General features: G+C 36.4%; 1 protein-coding gene across 2 annotated transcripts in view; it reads right to left on the bottom strand.

Annotated features, from left to right (window-relative positions):
- Positions 1 to 6,370: 6,370 nt before the first annotated feature.
- LOC144437149 (polyglutamine-binding protein 1-like) overlaps positions 6,371 to 20,559 on the bottom strand; it is a 53,131-nt gene continuing 38,942 nt past the window's right edge. The window contains exons 6-7 of one of the 2 annotated variants that reach the window (XM_078126015.1): positions 15,915 to 15,981; positions 6,371 to 9,817 (exon numbers count right to left, since the gene is read on the bottom strand). In XM_078126015.1, the coding sequence (XP_077982141.1) occupies positions 9,676 to 9,817; positions 15,915 to 15,981 (209 nt within the window). In that variant the 3' untranslated portion in view covers positions 6,371 to 9,675. The remainder of the gene's footprint in view (positions 9,818 to 15,914; positions 15,982 to 20,559) is intronic. The other variant, XM_078126023.1, reaches the window with a different exon arrangement.

Here is a 20,559-nt window from a genome sequence, read left to right as displayed (position 1 = left end):
AGTGAAATAAAATGAGTACATAGTATTCAAGGTGGCTGGTTATCAGACAAAACTAAAAATCCCAAAGTGTAAAATAAGAAATTTATTCATAATTATCTGGAAAATATTTGATGATTACGTGGCAAAACAAGACTAGCAATGTAGCGAAAGTGTTCGTTCTCGGTGAATTTAACCCTTGACCTAGTTTCATAAAGACGTCGAAGGAAACGAGGTCAGTGTGACATATCATGCATGACCAACGACGTTTACATGAGAATACAACTAAATGTTGTCTAAACTTCAGTGGAAGAGAAATTCTGTTGATCAGACGACTATTTTCATTTTCTTAAAACATCTTGAAGATAAGAAGCAAAATGTGACACTGATAGACAGGCTAGTCCGTCCGGTACCATACACATGAGGCACAAACATACCACCATGTGCATCTGGTTGACTGGGATTGATTGTTATCACGTAATGTTTAGCGCTAACTTCAAAGCTGTTGCTTCCAAATATTATTGAACTGTAATCTTTCTAAACAAGTCATGGAAATTGCCAGAAACCTGATGATTTCATGACTGAATATGTTACGATCAAAATTTCCCTTACCTTCAGTTAAATTTTCTGATGGGAAGCAACACAATCATTTAGTGTGACATCTGATAAGCGACATTGATGATGGGTACAGCGACGTAATTCGTAAACAAATCTAACGTTGCGTTGGTAACTATTATTTCTGTAAATGATCCTTAAATATCAAGTACACCTGTCTTCATAGCAAACAGAAATCTGAGGCCAAGTTTTGCAACGAAAGGATACATCATTTGACTCCACCACAACGGCACACAAATATATTGTGAACAATAAAATAAGTACCAATAGCTCAAAAACCTGGCTCAATTTTATCACACTCGCACAGCTCTAAGCGCCTGTCAGCGCTTTGGGAATAATAATATTACACAAATGTAGTAGGACTCATTGCAAATATTGTTTTCAGGGAATGTTATCGGCAACATTATAAATCATAACAGAACAATATATTGCTTGGTCATGATGCGAGCTGTTCAGACAAATATCGGGGGGGGGGGGGGGCTACTCCCTTATTTGAGTATACATTGATGTGCCGACCTTTTGGGTTCGTTTTCAAGTCATTTGGTCTGAAATGGGATCAGGGTTTTTTCGAACTCAAGAGTCTAAAACGGGTCCACTTTGCATTATATTCGATTTTGCTTGGTCTAAAATGTGACCCTTTGTCCTTTGCCAAATCGTAATTGCCATAAATTGCCCCAAAATGTTGCCTCCTAAGGAAAATGTATTTTGTCTTTTATTGACAATAGGACCAACAGGCACCATTCCTCTAAATTGTCTCTCACACAATGCTTTATTATTATATACTATTTAAACCCCTTCACTTGTAATAATAATAATAATAATAATAATAATAATAATAATAATGGGTTGCTCACTTTCTCACAGACAGGAAGCAAAGGGTTGCTTTGAATGATTCATCCTCAACATGGCAACATGTCAAAGCTGGAGTATCACAAAGAACAAAACTCGGCCCTATTCTATTCATTTTGATGATTAATGATATCCAGGTTTCCACTGTAAACTCAAACTTTATTTTTATGGATGATACCACAGTATCTGAACGCTTTCACTGCAATGATACAAGTAAGTCTAGGTTACAACCATATCTCAAGAGAATTCATGAGTGGTCTTCTTACAACAATATGAGTTTAAACCCAAAGAAATGCAAAGAAATGAGGTTGTGTTTTTCAAGGTCTGATGTCCATCTTTCTCCCCTTGTAATTGGTCAATCGACCTTAAAAGTTACAAATGTATACAAATGCTTAGGTCTCAATCTAACCCACAACTTAAAATGGGATACACATGTAAGCGATATTATAAGTTGTAAATGTATACAAATGCTTAGGTCTCAATCTAACCCACAACTTAAAATGGGATACACATGTAAGTGATACTATTAGTTGTAAATGTATACAAATGCTTAGGTCTCAATCTAACCCACTACTTAAAATGGGATACACATGTAAGTGATATTATATTGTTACATACATTTTTTTATATGAAAATATAGTAAAAGATATTAACTGATTTTAGGTTGATAAATTTGGAAACAGGCGAAATTCTAATACAGAAGTACAAATGTATCGATATAATGGATCCTATTGTTTTTGGCCAAGCACTTTAGCAAAACCAACACACAATTATAACTACAAAAGGGAACATTCCAATCAAGTACAAAGACACGTGAATAACAAAAGAATACAATTAGAAGAAACAATGGAAAATGCTATTAGTAGCGAGAACAATAAGTATCTAAAACCTAATCTCCGGTAATGTTATTATAGCTTTTGTTAGTTATAGTATCAAGTTCAAGTTAGAGTGCTGGGCTTGAAACAAAGGGAACCATTAGATTAGCTTTCAAAGAAGAGACTGGATGTCTGGAGACATCGATGTCGGCTAAATGTCAAACAAACTTATTACAATTTCAAAGGAATAGAATTTGTATGCATTCATAGTCGGCATTGACTGTCATAAGAATATATTGTTATAGAAAGTATTTGTTAAGATGGCAACGAACATTGATGCGTGGCAATGATAATTTGAATATCATGTGATCATATGTAAATATAGTAAACTCCCAACCAATCGGATGTTTGAAACGTCTCGACGCCGGATGCAGATTTAGAATAAGAATTGTGTTGTGATATTAATATGCGTTGCATATCGAGAAACGCCCCTTTTCTGGGCTATAAGATAGGATAACTATTGTAACTAGAGATATAGAGAGATATGGGTGGAGTGATGGATAGTAGCTTGGGACTTGTTGGGTAGATTTTTATATCTCCCGAACCTGTGTTGAAGTGGTGTTTGAGCCAGTGCTGATCAATAAATCATCTTGTAGTCATATCTTGGTCTAGTCCCTGTGCAGTGATTCTGAGAGTACCTCTTGCTAGCTAATTCCCTGCTAGAAGTTAAGTTGCTATATCGAAAGAGAATACCATAAACGAACCGCTAGCAACAATATATTATAATAACGATGTTACAAAGAGATACAGAACAGGTTTTAGTTCAAATACAGGTATCGGCCATGGATATGTTATGTAATTCCCTAGATGTAAATAACCGTTCCCCACGTCATCTCAGTTCCATGATTGCTTGCGATTTAGACATCTGTGGATTCATTGTACTTAGGCAACCATTTACCAAAGGAAATCAGTGCTTATTTTTCATAGAAATACTCCTCAAATGTATACAGATGCTTAGGTCTCAATCTAACCCACAACTTAAAGTGTACATGTAAAGGTTGATAATTTTGTTTATTTTGCAATAAAAATAAATGAAATTGCATTCATACCTCTAAATATTGTGCGCATTGGCAAGAAAGTCGCAAAAATACTTGCCCCCTTACAAATGCCTTAAACCCCCAGTGCTTTGACTAACTTCGGCACCTCAACCAGCTCACGAAAGGTGTCGAGGTCCCACATGTTACAAAAGCGTTCTAAGCCTTTGTGTAATGTTTACTTATGAATTATTAATTACGCTTGCCATATAGTATTATCTGTAACTGTACATATTGTGGTGTACCAGTTTAGTCTTCCGACAACAATGGTTCCTTGATGTTTTGTCAGCAGCACCCGCAGTGAAACGATCACCCTACACACATTTCCGAGTGATATAACTGAGTAGGTAATATTGGGTGAAGGCAGTGATGCCATACAGTGAAAGCCGGTAAATGTGACTGGGGCCGGGGTTCTCCACGCCAACAGTGTAGCCATGATCAAAGCGAAAAAAGGAAAACAAATGAAATAATTTGAAATGATGTTTTCAAGAAAGCAAGTTAGCTTCATAAAATATTTTCACTACGATAGCATTTGTTTTTAAACAATGCGTAGTCCGATTGTATGTTTTGATTTCCATGTTGCTGGGAGTCAATCGTTTTCATTGTGACACATCACATGTACATCGTCGCAATCATATCAAAGTAAAAAGACGCAACGCTCATTATAATGTTGCTATTTTTGTTTCCATTGTTTTGTCTACCTGAACAATTACTGTGTCATGCCAATCACATGTCAAAAGTGGATGGACACAGCAAAGTACAGTCAGCACTAAGCTTCACGCTCCCAGGTCACATAACATCCACAACGTAACACATGTCTATCCATAAAAAAACTCAAACAAAAATGGTCGGAGACAATACACAATACACCACAGTACGGCCGGCTTCAGTGAACATGGGCCGTGCTTTGAAAGAAGATGAAACCACTTCATGTCACTGTGTGGATGGTTATGAACGCAGTAAAAAATGAAATAAAGTATGTGTACACATAGCTTTCAAGAGGGATGGTTATCAAACAAAATGTTCTGCTCTAACGAATTTATGGGTCTACTTTCGCGAAGATTTTGAATGGTCATAGATCGAATGTACTGTTACCACACATGCTACATTTGAACAACTTGAGAGAATATTATGGGGAACTCTTGAAACCATTCTCATTCGATCTCTGTATGTTTGATGGGTATGGAAATATTAGATAATTTTCGTTTCGATTACATCATGGAAGTAGAACCCCCGGTTCTACTTCCATGATTACATTGTCTGCAGGAGCTGTTTTCTACCCATTGAATAGTTATGTCAACAAAGGATGCTGATAACAGCCTTCACTTTATGTAAACAACACGGCTTCACTAGGACATAAACAATATGCGGTATAAGACAGCAAGGCATAGTCAGAAAACAAGCACTAAACTTGCATGATGGATATTTAAACACAGGTATACTATTACATATAATGTGTACTAGCCATGGCGACATTTGTCTGTGAAATTTACATCGGAAAAAAACTTATAAAGCAGTGTCATTCAGTCTCTGTGGTTGACCACACCTTCCTCACTCATTCACTACCAGAGGAACTATCGTTACTGCTGGCGGTCAGTTCGAATGAATTTGGCTAAATCACACCATCAGATGTTAATGCTGGAGTGTATTGTAAGGAGTCTGACCAATATTCAATGTCGGGTTCTGGCGAAAACGGGTTTTGAAGTTGACCTTCTGGTTCGACCATAATGGCTTTGCATGTAAAGATACACTGACGAATGCGTTTGTGTTCCTGCATTGACGTCATAAAGTTCCAAATCCCGTCCTATCCATATGCAAATTAGAGGTACTTACCTGAAGGTGCTCTGTGGCTGAGCCGAGAGTGCCTCATTTTTCGCGCAATTTCTCATGTTAGAATTATATTGTACTATTACAAACCCGATTTCCTTAATTTTTATGGCAAAATAAACATAATTACGAAAAAAAGTATGTACATTTGCATGTACACTTTAAAATGGGATACACATGTAAGCGATATTATAAGTTGTAAATGTATACAAATGCTTAGGTCTCAATCTAATCCACGACTTAAAATGGGATACACATGTAAGCGACATAAGTTGTAAATGTATACAAATGCTTTGGTCTCAATCTAACCCACAACTTAAAATGGGATACACATGTAAGCGAGATTATAAGCAGAGCTTCAAAACACCTACATAAGATGAGAGTCCTGAATAGGTATGGGGCAACAAAAATTTAAAGCTTATTTACATTTCCTTAGTCCGTTCATGTCTTGGATTCTCCAGTGTTGTTGGCAAGGAGAGCTGTCTGATAAATTGAGGTGAATTCTCCAGTGTTGTTGGCAAGGAGAGCTGTCTGACAAATTGAGGTGAATTCTCCAGTGTTGTTTGACAAGGAGAGCTGTCTGACAAATTGAGGTGAATTCTCCAGTGTTGTTTGGCAAGGAGATCTCTCTGACAAATTGAGGTGAATTCTCCAGTGGTGTTTGGCAAGTAGATCTCTCTGACAAATTGAGGTGAATTCTCCAGTGTTGTTTGGCATGGAGAGCTCTCTTACAAATTGAGGTGAATTCTCCAGTGTTGTTTGGCAAGTAGATCTCTCTGAGAAATTGAGGTGAATTCTCTAGTGTTGTTTGACAAGGAGAGCTGTCTGACAAATTGAGGTGAATTCTCCAGTGTTGTTTGGCAAGGAGAGCTGTCTGACAAATTGAGGTGAATTCTCCAGTGTTGTTTGACAAGGAGAGCTGTCTGACAAATTGAGGTGAATTTTCCAGTGTTGTTTGGCAAGGAGATCTCTCTGACAAATTGAGGTGAATTCTCCAGTGTTGTTTGGCAAGGAGATCTCTCCGACAAATTGAGGTGAATTCTCCAGTGTTGTTTGATAAGGAGAGCTGTCTGACAAATTGAGGTGAATTCTCCAGTGTTGTTTGGCAAGGAGATCTTTCTGACAAATTGAGGTGAATTCTCCAGTGTTGTTTGGCAAGGAGATCTCTCCGACAAATTGAGGTGAATTCTCCAGTGTTGTTTGGCAAGTAGATCTCTCTGACAAATTGAGGTGAATTCTCCAGTGTTGTTTGGCATGGAGAGCTCTCTTACAAATTGAGGTGAATTCTCCAGTGTTGTTTGGCAAGTAGATCTCTCTGAGAAATTGAGGTGAATTCTCTAGTGTTGTTTGACAAGGAGAGCTGTCTGACAAATTGAGGTGAATTCTCCAGTGTTGTTTGGCAAGGAGAGCTGTCTGACAAATTGAGGTGAATTCTCCAGTGTTGTTTGACAAGGAGATCTGTCTGACAAATTGAGGTGAATTCTCCAGTGTTGATTGGCAAGGAGATCTCTCTGACAAATTGAGGTGAAATCTCCAGTGTTGTTTGGCAAGGAGATCTCTCCGACAAATTGAGGTGAATTCTCCAGTGTTGTTTGATAAGGAGAGCTGTCTGACAAATTGAGGTGAATTCTCCAGTGTTGTTTGGCAAGGAGATCTCTCTGACAAATTGAGGTGAATTCTCCAGTGTTGTTTGGCAAGGAGATCTTTCTGACAAATTGAGGTGAATTCTCCAGTGTTGTTTGGCAAGGAGATCTATTTTAACTTTATTCATAGTACTTTATTTTATTGACTTTACTACTTTTAGGCCTCGTTTTATTGATCAACTTCTTTTTTGTTTTTGTTTTTGTTTTTTAACAATATGACAATTTTATTTTGGCCACATTTTTGTTTTTAATAAACCATGTATTATTATTATTATATTTAGTTGTTTTAAAATTTTACTCCCATCTCTATCCCACCCCTGTGCATTTATTGTAGATTTTGTGTTGGTATGGAGCTAGTGTTGGTGACATGAAATGAATTTATATCTCCTTGATTAGACTTTGACCAAAAAGAGACATTTTTAGTCCTAATTTGCATATTACTGACATCATGTCATGAACAAATCTTAATCTTCACACATTTCAGGCCAATCTGTTCAGTAGTTTTTTGACCAAAAATGTGATGCAATCATTTTACTTTGAACATTTTCCCAACTGGACACTAAAAGTAATTTCCTCACCAAATACCAAGGCAGTTGGTTGGTCGCATTTTTAGTTTAAGTCATCCGTGCACACACACTGATATTGTAACCATGCCTATAGCTCTACTGAACCTTATCAGTTGTGCTAAAAAAAATGTATGGAATACAGTTGTCCTGTCATGTATTGTATCAAGTTGAATCAGAGTGCATCTGTTGTGTAATTTTTGTTGTTATTTCTTGTCAAATTGTGTATTTGTAACTGTCTTAAAACTTTTAGTTTCATAGTTTACCATTTTTTCTTTATATATGTATCTTTTACTACACCTAGTTTCTTGTATTGATTGTCCTTGTCTTTTTCCAGACTTTTTAATCATGTAACTCATTTTATTTGTCCATTAACAGTCACTGTTATGAGTTGAAATTAAACCATTGTTATAATTATTATAATAACCTGCCTAATTCTACACATTACCTAAAAGTACCGGTATATGTGCACCAAATTTCATTTGAATTGAGTGAGCCTTTTTTGAGAACATGATGACACTGATAGACAGACAGACATCCCATCCCTAAAATATAACCTTCCATGGTCAAATTTGTAACATTTGTCCACATGACATGTCACCTTTGTGCCAGGTTTGAAAGAAATCAGAGATTGCATGTCTGAGAAATGACATGATACGGATGAACATATCCATGCAAGGATGGACAGATGGATGGTGCCATGGTAATAGTTCCCCTCCTAACACACAAACAAAATGCACACACATAAATAGTAAAGTCTGTGATAATTCAGAAAAAATTATGCTGAAATGTTCTAAGCTGGAATTACATGTAACAGTGTTCTAAGCTGGAATTACATGTAACAGTGTTCTAAGCTGGAATTACATGTAACAGTGTTCTAAGCTGGAATTACATGTAACAGTGTTCTAAGCTGGAATTACATGTAACAGTGTTCTAAGCTGCAATTACATGTAACAGCGTTCTAAGCTGGAATTACATGTAACAGCGTTCTAAGCTGGAATTACATGTAACAGTGTTCTAAGCTGGAATTACATGTAACAGCGTTCTAAGCTGGAATTACATGTAACAGTGTTCTAAGCTGAAATTACATGTAAAAACGTTCTAAGCTGAAATTACATATTAAATATTCACTAGTCTGTTAATCCCTGTTATTATCTTTGCAATATCTGTGATCATTTGGCTGTTGCCATGAGCTTAGTCTTGTTGCTAGGCATATTGCATACACTTTTTGAATGTTTGTTCACTTGACTGTGAGAATCCGTAATCTTTGTGAAATACACCACAATTTAGCTGTTGCCATGGGCATTGTCATGGTTGCTAGGGGCATTTGCATACATTTTTAAATGTTTACTGACTTGCCTACCAGATGTTGTTATTTGACCAAAATATAAAAATGTATAGGGCCATTTTGTTGTTGCTAAGGCCATGGTCATGGTTGCTAGGGCCAATTGTGTCCAAATGTTTTGAAAAAAATCTGCAGAATAACACTGCTAGAAACATCTCACCAAGTTTCAGTCTCACTGACAAAGTACTTTTTGAGATATAAATTGTTCACCAAAATTCACATGTCTAACACCTAATTTGCATATCAATGATGAGATCATTATATGTTTAATATGTTTCATTTATACACTCCCAGATGCATCCACATTTAATTTCAGCTCAATCTGCTCAGCAGTTTTGGAATTAAAGATTTTTGACAAAAAATACACATTTTTAGCCCTAATGCCCATATCACTGGTGGAAACGTCATGTTGTGAACAATTCTTAATCTAAACACCCCTAAGAATGTTCCCAACAAATTTCAGACCAATTTGCCCAGTAGTTTTTGAGTTTAATTTTTTTGACCAAATATCACATTTTTTGACCCAAATCACAAACTGGTGGTAAGATCATTTTGATTTGAACAAATTTCCAAACTAGACACCCAAGGTAATGGACCCACCAAATATCATGGCAATCGGTTCAGTGGTTGTTTTTTTTAAGTTTAGGTTGTTTACACATACACACACACCCTGGTCACCCAGACAGCCACTCTGCCATGCCTATAGCACTACTGAACCTTATCAGTTCAGTTGTGCTAAAAATGTTCTTGTTTAAAATTGATACAAATTTTAAGTTTGTATGTAATGGTCTCTTTACAAAAACAAATTACATTTCATATGAACTTTCATTGTAAGTGGTATCAAAAATCTCTTTTCTATACTTTGTCAAAAGACTATGACCACTGGCAAATAAACCTCAGGAAATGACATCAAAGTTATCTATAACATCAATTTGTACAGCAAATTAATTAGCTTTTAGCTGCTTTGTTTTGTCTGAGAATTTCACCTGGACTTGGATAAGGCCTTTGTTGAAACAGTGGTCCATTGGCTGTGGTATCCACTCCTGTCTTGGCTTCACCCTGCATTACCAAACCAGATGTCCATCCACCTCTGTCAGATAATAAAAATCAGATAGAAACTGAATGCTTTCCGTAAGGGCAAACCTTCACATTTTTGTTCCTTTTGTTCCTACGCACAATAATAGTTGGAATGCAAAATTTTAGCTATAGCTATCAAAGTATCATACATGATATATCCTAATATCCCTTAATTTGCAAATTAATTATAAAAACTACAGTGTTTGATCTAGGCCTCGCCATTGCACAATTTGCACACAAAAATAACGATTGCCGCACTTTTGATTTCTGTGTGCACCATTTCAGGCGCAAGAAATTTGCTGGTTGACAAATGTACGTGTTGCTCGGTCTGAGCTCAGAAAAAAGCTGAGTCCCTGCCGAGCGCCAGGCCATGACTGCCAAAGATTTAGCTGTAGTATTTATTACCCATCCATCTTTGCAAGTCTGTTGGTATGAGAATACTATCTATTTATAGCCTGACCTGACCTCAGCTGACCTCTTAGGTCAATTGGCCAGTCAGTGAAAACTGATCTTTTGATATAGCAAAATCGCCATGTTAAAGAATGGCATACCTAGTTTGCCCTAAGAACATCACCTATTTCGCTCTGACCAAGTGTTAATTGACTTTTTCTGACACAACTTTCTTCTATAAAATGACCTCAGTTCACCTCTCTTCATTTTTGCTAGTACCTTGACATATCCTAGGTTGTATACAGTTACAAATGAACATTGACACAACAAAGCAAAAATGACTTGACTTGTACTAGCTTAGGTCAAAGTATCTTGACATGACCCAAAATGACCTGCCCTCTCATACATTTTGGTCGGCAATTCTGCTACATGCATTTGGTTTCCCATAGATAAACATAACAAAAAGTTGATGAATGACCTGAATTTGCACAGGTAATGACCTGAGGATATGTAACTACTTTACCTGACCCCACTTGACCCAAACTTTGACCCATTGATTATGTAGCATATAGGTATGTTCAACCAAATATAGGAATAACTTAAAATTATGCCATTTCATCTGAAGTGACATGACCTAATGTAGCAGAGGTCATAGTATCTTGACATGACTTTAGATGACCTTATTTGACCTCTCCAGGACTTTGGATAGGCATTGACTCTGAAGGTATGTAGGCTCCATAGGAAGGTCCAAAATGTCTTGGCTTGACCTGACCTTAGGTGACCTGACCTGATATATCAGATTGTAAAGTTCATGACCTTGACCTTGACCTTAGTTGACATAATTTTGACCTATAAGTATATTGCCCCACATACCGACCATGATTGACCTTTGACCTTATCTTAAGCGACCTGACCTGACCTAACAGGTCAAAGTATCGACAATAGCCGACTTGGCCTGACCTGACATTTTATGTTTATACAAGTCTTCAAACTTGGAATTTGTGTAAGTGGTGAACTTTGACCCCAATTTTTTTTGTCTACTAAATATACCCATTATACACCTACACTGCAAGTTTCATCAAAAACATATGTCTAGAAGTGTCTTTAACAGTCACTAACCCTCAAAATCCCTTATCCTACACATGTTGTCACATGTAGTATCGGTTGGAAGGGACTTTTGACCTCAAATTTTGATACACGTAAGCAAAATATTTATATTAATATACCCTGTAAATTTGATCTCGAAATTCCATCCGGAAGACCCAAAAAGTGGTCTACTATAAGACAAAAATGCACATTTCGCTCCTACCGACTTCATTTTGACACTCAAAAAACCCTTAAAAGTAGGAAAGTTGCTTCTTGTCATGTGTTCCTGTCATTCTGTTTTACCAAATTTTCAGTAGGTGAGTTCCACTAAAAAAAACATCCTATGACCCATATAAGTATTTTTTCCGACTTGGTTGTTTTGGAACCCTCCCCTATAAGTTTTCCCCATTTTAGACCAAAAACCCCCCGAAATTTGGACACCTACATCGGTTTCCATGTTAATGATGACTTTTGACCCCAAATTTGTTTGCGGTTGTACAACATGGTAAGATACATTACCACACTGAGTTCTGTTAAAACAACTGCCCTTAAAAAAAATCGCCAAATTTACGAAAATCACACATGCCACAAAATTACTATGCATGACCTTTGACCCCAATTTTTTTGTGTAACCGTCTTTATGGTCCATCTATTGGTGCTTATTAGAAAATCCTAAAAATCAGTCAATTTTGTCTCTGTCCTGTCTAGTGGGCCATTGAAATGAAATGAATTTTTACTTTTCCTTTGGAGAAACTGTACATCTGCTATTTATCTTCAGTGTCTATGTCTACAATCTCTCCAGCATACCAATGTTCCCCATATGCTTACGGCCACATGCATACCAGGATGCACACTGCATATCCCAAAATGTTTATCTGTTTGCCGTGTTGTCTTCCTTCATTTTGTTTGCATCTCCTGACTTCTGGTTTTTCTTTTCTTTAGGTTTTCATTTATTTCATTGACATATGTAGGTGTAGCTCTGACATCTAGCCATATTATTGATTTTAAGTTTTCCACCAGCTGTCACACAGTTAATTTTATTTTGTTCTTTTGCCACTTAGCCAATCTCTTGTTTGGCAAATTAAACTGTAGTATTTGGATTTGGTAGTTGATTTGATCCTTGATTGCTTTTAGTTGTTGACACCTTGTCAGCTGTGATACCATACTATCAACTATGTCTTCTGTTACCCACACTCCCCATTTTGTTTCTACATGATGTTTAAGTTGTTCTTTCATTTGAAGTTTTTGTAACTGTTTAGGTTTTTTATATTATACATCCAATATTTATGATATTGATCTACGGATGAAAAAAATACCCAAATGAAATAAATCACAAAACCAAGATGAACTGAAAATGCTCCCGTATATCTTTGTATGATCCATAGATGTAGCAACTTTCATTGAATTTGGTGCAGCCTTCTGCATGTATAGCCCCATTTTGTAAAATCATTAATTATGCAAATTAGCATTAATTATGCAAGCCACTCCGACCAAACACTATCAGTAAAGTGACTGCAACGCACTCACACCTTTCATTATAAAGTGCAGCCGGCCATTCTACATTACCTTTTAATTACAAAACTTAGCTAAATATGCAACTGAACAATGATACAAGACTTTGAAATGTCCTTCTGTACTGTCATACCTTTGTGTAATCTATATCTGTACCAAGTTCACTTGAATTCAGTACAGTCCTGGCTATATATCCCTTATTGCAAGAGTTCATCAAATATGCAAATGAGCAATTAATTGACTCGATACCATCATTTCTTTGCTCGGCCAATATCTTTAGCAAGTTTCATAAAATTTGATGCAGCCTTTCTTGTATAGGCTCCAATTGCCAAAGTTTGTTAATTATGCAAGTGAGCATATAATTGACGGCACTAAATTTCATTATGAACTATCATATCTCAGGATGATCAATATCTGTGGCAAGTTTCATCAAATTGATAAAGCGCTTCAGAATGCATAACCTTAGTTACAAACATTCATTAATTATGCAAATTAGCCATAATTAACTTGACACAAGTTAACAACTTTTAGTGCTTTTATACCTTTGTATGATCTGTAGATGTAGCAAGTTTCATTGAATTTGGTGCAGCCGTTCTGCATGCATAGCCCCATTTATAAAATCATTAATTATGCAAATTAGCATTAATTATGCAAGTCACTCTCCCTAAAAACGATTCAGCACTAAATTACAGCCTAACAATGCCACATAGTAAACTGCAGAACATTTGCCTCGGTACTTTTTGAGATATCAATGTAACAAAATTTCTGGACAAACAGACACACAGACAGACTGACAGTGCCCCGACATCAGCTCCCATACAGGAGCTAGAAATGTAGCTGAGATACCATTCAAAAAGAAAATTGTTGTCATGAAACTATACCTACAATTTTAGTCCTGTACGCAATCGCGGGAAAACTTTGACCTCACTCTGATGATCGGTAAAGGATGAAATGACCTTCACAACAGATATCATACAAAAGCTTATATTATTGGCTTTTGAGTTTTCTCACATACTAATATTTAAACAGAGCATTTCACACAAAGAAATTACTAGAAAATCTCAGTAACAAATTCTGCAAATGCACTGTCTACTTGTGAATCCACACTTCTCATAGACACATGATTTAGCTGATAAAATACAAGTCACTTTGGGCTTCTGCAACATGTATTCGAACTATGACATATGATATAAATAAAAATATTTTTATCCAAGTTTGAACAGTGTTGAGTATGCCGCTACATAAAGATGTTTACCACAGGTGATTCAATACTGTGCAGAATGTATGATTTTATGATTAAGTCGTTATATCTTACAAAACAATAGTTGCAGGTAAGATTTAAATCCGGCATATATAAACTACAAAGAAAATACTGAAAAATATAGAAAAAAACTCTGGGTACCCTATCACCTGCCTTGTCCTTATAGACATTGTAGAACAGTCCTGACTGTTCTCACAATGAAGCTAGGTTTATCATTTACAGATATGCAATTTATGCACTTTATGCAAATTAAGGTATTCTTTTATGAATTGTTAATTTTTTATTTCCAAACTTATCTTTATTCCTTCTTTATTTCATACCTTTAAAATAATTACTCAAGTTCATGATTCGGATTTAGTGAAACAATAATCAATACTGCCTGGTACTGATATGCTGCAAGTATAATTTGTTTGTAATATAAGCAAACTACCGATTATTTTACTATATTTCTTTTTATTTTCATCATATCATATTTCTTGTTTCATTCCTTCGAAACATTTATGATAGTTAAATGATTCAAATTTTGTGAATATATCACAAATAATGCCTGATATTAAATCAAAATGTTATTATGTGCAATTTATGCAAATTATGCTAATTACCAATTACTTTTTAATTGATTTCTTTGTTATTTTTTAGCCCAGTACTATTTTACAACTTTAAGGTAAAGATGTGTGCAATATAAAACTCATTTATACACGATAATATTGTATATATGTGCTACTAGATGGCCAAAATTGACATAAATCGGCCATTTTTGATTTATGCAAATTAAAAAAAAATGCTCAACTCTGCCAGGGTGGCACCCGCCAGATTCTTGTTCAGGACTCTCTGGCCCTGGAGAACAAACATCAAGCATAAAACCTTCCCTCTAAGACAATGCAAGGTAGGGTAGCCTGGCAACTGGACTACACTGGATATTCAGCCACATACTAACATTGGTACTGGATATTCAGACACATAATTAGGATATTCAGACACATACTATCATTGATATAACCTTGGTACTGGATATTCAGACACATAGTTAGGATATTCAGACACATAGTTAGGATATTCAGACACATACTATCATTGGTACTGGATATTCAGACACATAGTTAGGATATTCAGACACATACTATCATTGGTACTGGATATTCAGACACATAGTTAGGATATTCAGACACATACTATCATTGGTACTGGATATTCAGACACATAGTTAGGATATTCAGACACATACTATCATTGGTACTGGATATTCAGACACATACTTAGGATATTCAGACACATACTAACCTTGGTACTGGATATTCAGACACATAGTTAGGATATTCAGACACATACTATCATTGGTACAGTACTGGATATTCAGACACATAGTTACAGGATATTAGACACATACTAACCTTGGTACTGGATATTCAGACACATACTATTATTGGTACTGGATATTCAGACACATACTATCATTGATATAACATTGGTACTGGATATTCAGACAAATAATTAGGATATTCAGACACATACTATCATTGGTACTGGATATTCAGACACATACTTACAGGATATTAGACACATACTAACCTTGGTACTGGATATTCAGACACATACTATTATTGGTACTGGATATTCAGACACATACTATCATTGATATAACATTGGTACTGGATATTCAGACACATAGTTAGGATATTCAGACACATACTATCATTGGTACTGGATATTCAGACACATAATTAGGATATTCAGACACATACTAACCTTGGTACTGGATATTCAGACACATACTATCATTGGTACTGGATATTCAGACACATACTATCATTGGTACTGGATATTCAGACACATACTTACAGGATATTAGACACATACTAACCTTGGTGTATCAGAATAAGCACTGGGATCCATAGGATCCAACTCTTCTGAGTCTGCTTTTTTGTGACCTATCAAAGAAAAGATGCATATAAAGTTACATGGATTGTGAAATTAACACAAAAATGTTGAAATATGTGGATTTTAGATTTATAAACAGATAGTAGATTTGAATTTGCAAATTACAATTTTATCTGTATTAAGATTGAGTTGTTTACACATGACAATACTAACTAACATACATGTACATGAACACACCATGAAAAGCAATATTAATCATAAACTCACATGTGTAATTGAAAAGTCCAATTATTGGTCTTATCCTTGTCAGTTTCCTATGTATATTGAGGTGATAACAATTTTTGTAATGTCCCACCAAAATTTATGATGACCCAAAAAAAATGAAGGGCTCAGGACACTACATATCATACACGGATGTTCCACGTTTTGAAAATGCTGTAACAGAGGTATACATGTATTGTTTGATAGCCTTGGTAATTGAAACCATGTAATTTAATTCAAACTATGCAGTGATACAGCCATTGTCACAGATTAGAAAAACATTTTTTTTTTTATCTTTGAGGTGTCAATGAAACAGATACACAAGTGTTTTTACTCTGATATTCAAAATGGTATCCTACTGATCTCTTATCTTATCCAAGATGGAAACTACAAATGGATTTCAACAAGTACATCATTTTCAAATGATATTTCTGATATCTAATGAACAGATTTGTCTGCTTGTCAGAACAAGTGACCTAGTGGTCGAAATAGCTCCATCAGTTTTTTTGGTAAATTATGATAAATGGTATGCACAGGAGTTGGACAAATTGAATATCTGATGCCATTGTCTACAAACAGTTCAAGTATGCTACAGATAAAAATAACAGTTAGTGGTGTTTGTACTTCCTAGGTTTGGGAAATGTATGCATTATTTTTGCCTAGTAAAGACAAACAGATATTCACAGTTCTTACTTGTAGCCCTCATGTAAATGTCTTAGTACAGCAGTGACCCCATTGTAATAGCATCCTCTTTCAGGGGGCTAACAAAAGACATGCATTCAAAGACATGTGAAAATGAACAGCTGGAACTTTAGTTGCAAGAGAAGATAATTGCTCTAAGAATATGACATATTTAGGTATGTGTGAATGGGATAGGCAGTGTACATGTTTAGGTATGTGTGAATGGGATAGGCAGTGTACATGTTTAGGTATGTGTGAATGGGATAGGCAGTGTACATGTTTAGGTATGTGTGAATGGGATAGGCAGTGTACATGTTTAGGTATGTGTGAATGGGATAGGCAGTGTACATATTCCCAGGAAAAATCTCACAACTGGCATCGCTATGATCACAGGGAACCTAGCACTAGGTTGTGCACATCCTAGTGCTAGGATGTGGCCACACTCTAGTGCTAGGAAGAGCACAACTATGTACTAGCTGTGTGCCCCGCATCCCTGTTACAGGATATATTTTCCACAGCTCTGCTAAGTTCTTGTGAAAAACATGCCTGTTACATGGATGTGCATACCACCTCTGTGTCATGATTATTTTGTACACCCCAGTACCATAGCTGTGCACATCCATGTACCAGCTATGTTGGAACCATACTATGTAGCAGCCCTTTTGTCCAAATCCCAGTTAAAGCTATTCTCAAAGTCATGTACCATAGCTATGTACAGCATACTTTTACAGCTATTCCCACAGCAATGTACCATAGCTGTGCAGAGCATACCCTGTAGCAGTCCTTTTGTTCACATCCCAATTACAGCTATTCTCACAGCTATGTAACATAGCTGTACACAACATACCTAGCACACAGTTGTGCACATCCATGTACCAGCTATATATAGAATCATACCATGTAGCAGCCCTTGTGTTCACACCCCCATTACAGCTATTCTCACAGCCATGTACCATAGCTGTGAACATCCATGCACCAGCTATCATGGTCTTTTCCCTCCAATACTGTTATTGTCACCAATGTTATGGCCCTTTCATGCTCATTATTGCATAAAAACATCCATATAAACTAGTAACCCAATTTTATTCCAAAAATAAATCACATTACAGTAAATAATATTAATATGAGGAATGCCTCAAAAAGCAAACCACATGTGTATGGTGAAACGTCAAAACTTGTCCGGGACAACATTTCTTCACCTTTACGATCTTTCTTCTCACTTTCTATAATATTCCTGGAGCCATGGAGTATCCTTTCAATGGAGAGAAGAAAACACAGTTATGAGTCAATACTATGGATACTGTAAATAGTCTGCACACAACATTTTTTGTGTGAAGTGTGTGCGTGTTGATGAATGTCATGTTTTGAATAAAAGTTAATGCAAGACAGTCATTTATGTCATAATAAGCAGTTTGAAAAAGATTGTCAAACCATAGGTTAATTTGTCCTGATAATTTTGATAAATAAACAAACTGAAGACAATGTGCTGTATACTATAACAAATTTGACAATAATTTGCAACGATTTACATTGTCAACTATTATTTTATATAAATTCATGATTATATGTCAAACCATACAAGGTAATCTATGATCATGAATTTACAACAAACGAGTTGACAACGTAAATTGTCGCATGGGGAGTGTTTGGCCTGAAAAATCGATGTTACCATTGCATTTGTATACATGTAGAATACTGCACAAAGTCTAGCTAAAACTTCCCCAAGTACAAGGTCAAGGAGGTTGCGATAGTCCTTGTCAGTAGTGAGCAATATGATTAAAAGTTACACAGGCTCATACAAAATTTGACGAAATTGACCGACTCATTTGCAACACAACGCTTACTACTGCTCAAGGAGCCATGGCGCGGTGTGACCTGTTGCTTCTCACCAGTTGTAGTAATAAATGAAAGTGACCCAGGATGATAAAACGCACCTCCATCTACATTTTTTTTACATGTTGGACTCTCCATTTGTATTATCTTTAAGAGCATCCATTTTCAATCATTCATATATTGCGTTCCAACCTGAGACTATGTACATGTACATGACATAAATATTTCGCAAGGAATTATGTACACAGCGGCAGCCGTGATAGGTTAACATAGCTCGATTAGTGGTGTGTTACAAAACTTCAAGTGTCAAAGATACAGTTAAACATGTGTTTCGTTATGTATGATTTGTCCTGAATTATGTGTTATGCAGACTAGCTAACAACTGCCGACTCCCAATCATGTATATACAGTTTTATTTCTACAGGAACATGACCTAGTCAGTGGCAAATTTCAAAATGACCGGGTACAGTAACACTATACACTAACATTTGTCAAACTCACACTACACAACCCACAATATTGTTCACATTTTCAGAATTAAATTGTTATTTTTGACTCAGGAGAAGCACAAACATCTTATTCCCCCCCCCCCCCCCCCCCCCCCCCCGTGCTAAATTACAAGTTCAATGCTTACCTCGTACACGAAGGCTACATCTTCCACATTTTCAAAAATCTCGCAAATGGTTAGACGACAGGTAGACCTCTGAAGTTCCTATGATCGTGTAGATGATTGCACAAGCGAAGTCAAGTTGGGAGAATTGCGTAATGATCAGAAACTGCTAACAGCAAAACGATAAGATTTTCAGCATATGCATGCAAACCTCAAAGTTTACAATCACAGTGCTATCTGTTTTTACTACACTATTTTTCTTTTTGATATAGTCATTCAAATGGCAAAACTCGGCATTTGTAGATCATGGAATCAACAGATTATAATTATAAATCTCATTACTCAACGCTGTAGTAGTGCATTAAGGGAGGGGGAGGGCGGACACGAGCCTTTTCCAGCAATTAGACATTGTAAAACCTGTTTATAAATATATTTGCATTTGTCTAGTAATTACGTAAATCTTGTGAGAATTTCTATTTAGAATTTTTTTGTAATTGACTAAATTGTATTTCACTGTCCACATTCCCAAAGAAAAATGGAATAGGCCACTAGCACTAGCTAGCTGATAAATCTTTGGCGGAACTCGTCATACCCAGAGAGGTCGTACCCGTATCCCGCCCCGCACCTTCTCAATCGTTAGATTTTGAGTTTTTCATATGAATTATTCGCCAGGTCTGTTACAGAGATGTTGCTAACATAGCTGGTATATGGCTGTGGGAAAATACCTCTGTTACAGCTATGTTCACATAGCTTCTACATAGCTGTAGGAAATATTCCTGTTACAGTATTGCCTGCATAGCTGCTACATGGTTGTGGGGAATATCTGTGTAACAGGGCTACGGGAAAATGCCATGTTACAGCATAATTGCACACACAACTGGTGCATGGCTGTGGGAAATATCCCTATACAAATGTAGTGGTATTGCCCACACAGCTGATACATGGCTGTGGGAAATATCTGTGTAACAGGGCTATTGAAAAAAGTCATGTTACAGCATTGCACACACAGCTGGTACATGGCTGTGAGAAATACCCCCGTCACACCTGAGCTCACATAGCTAGTACATGACTGTGGGAAATATCAATGTTACAGTATTGCTCACATAAGTGGCGCATGGGTGAGGGGAAAAGCTCTTGTACAGGGGTGTTATAAAAACCCATGCTGCATTGCTATTTCTCACACCCATGCTACATGGATGTTTGGCATACCAGTTGCACAACTGTCACATCTAGGTATGTTGCA

The sequence above is a fragment of the Glandiceps talaboti genome, chromosome 1, assembly GCF_964340395.1.
Source record: "Glandiceps talaboti chromosome 1, keGlaTala1.1, whole genome shotgun sequence".
Taxonomy (NCBI): domain Eukaryota; kingdom Metazoa; phylum Hemichordata; class Enteropneusta; family Spengelidae; genus Glandiceps; species Glandiceps talaboti.
Note: the sequence above shows the minus strand (reverse complement) of the source record. Positions and strands in the feature narration are given on the sequence as shown.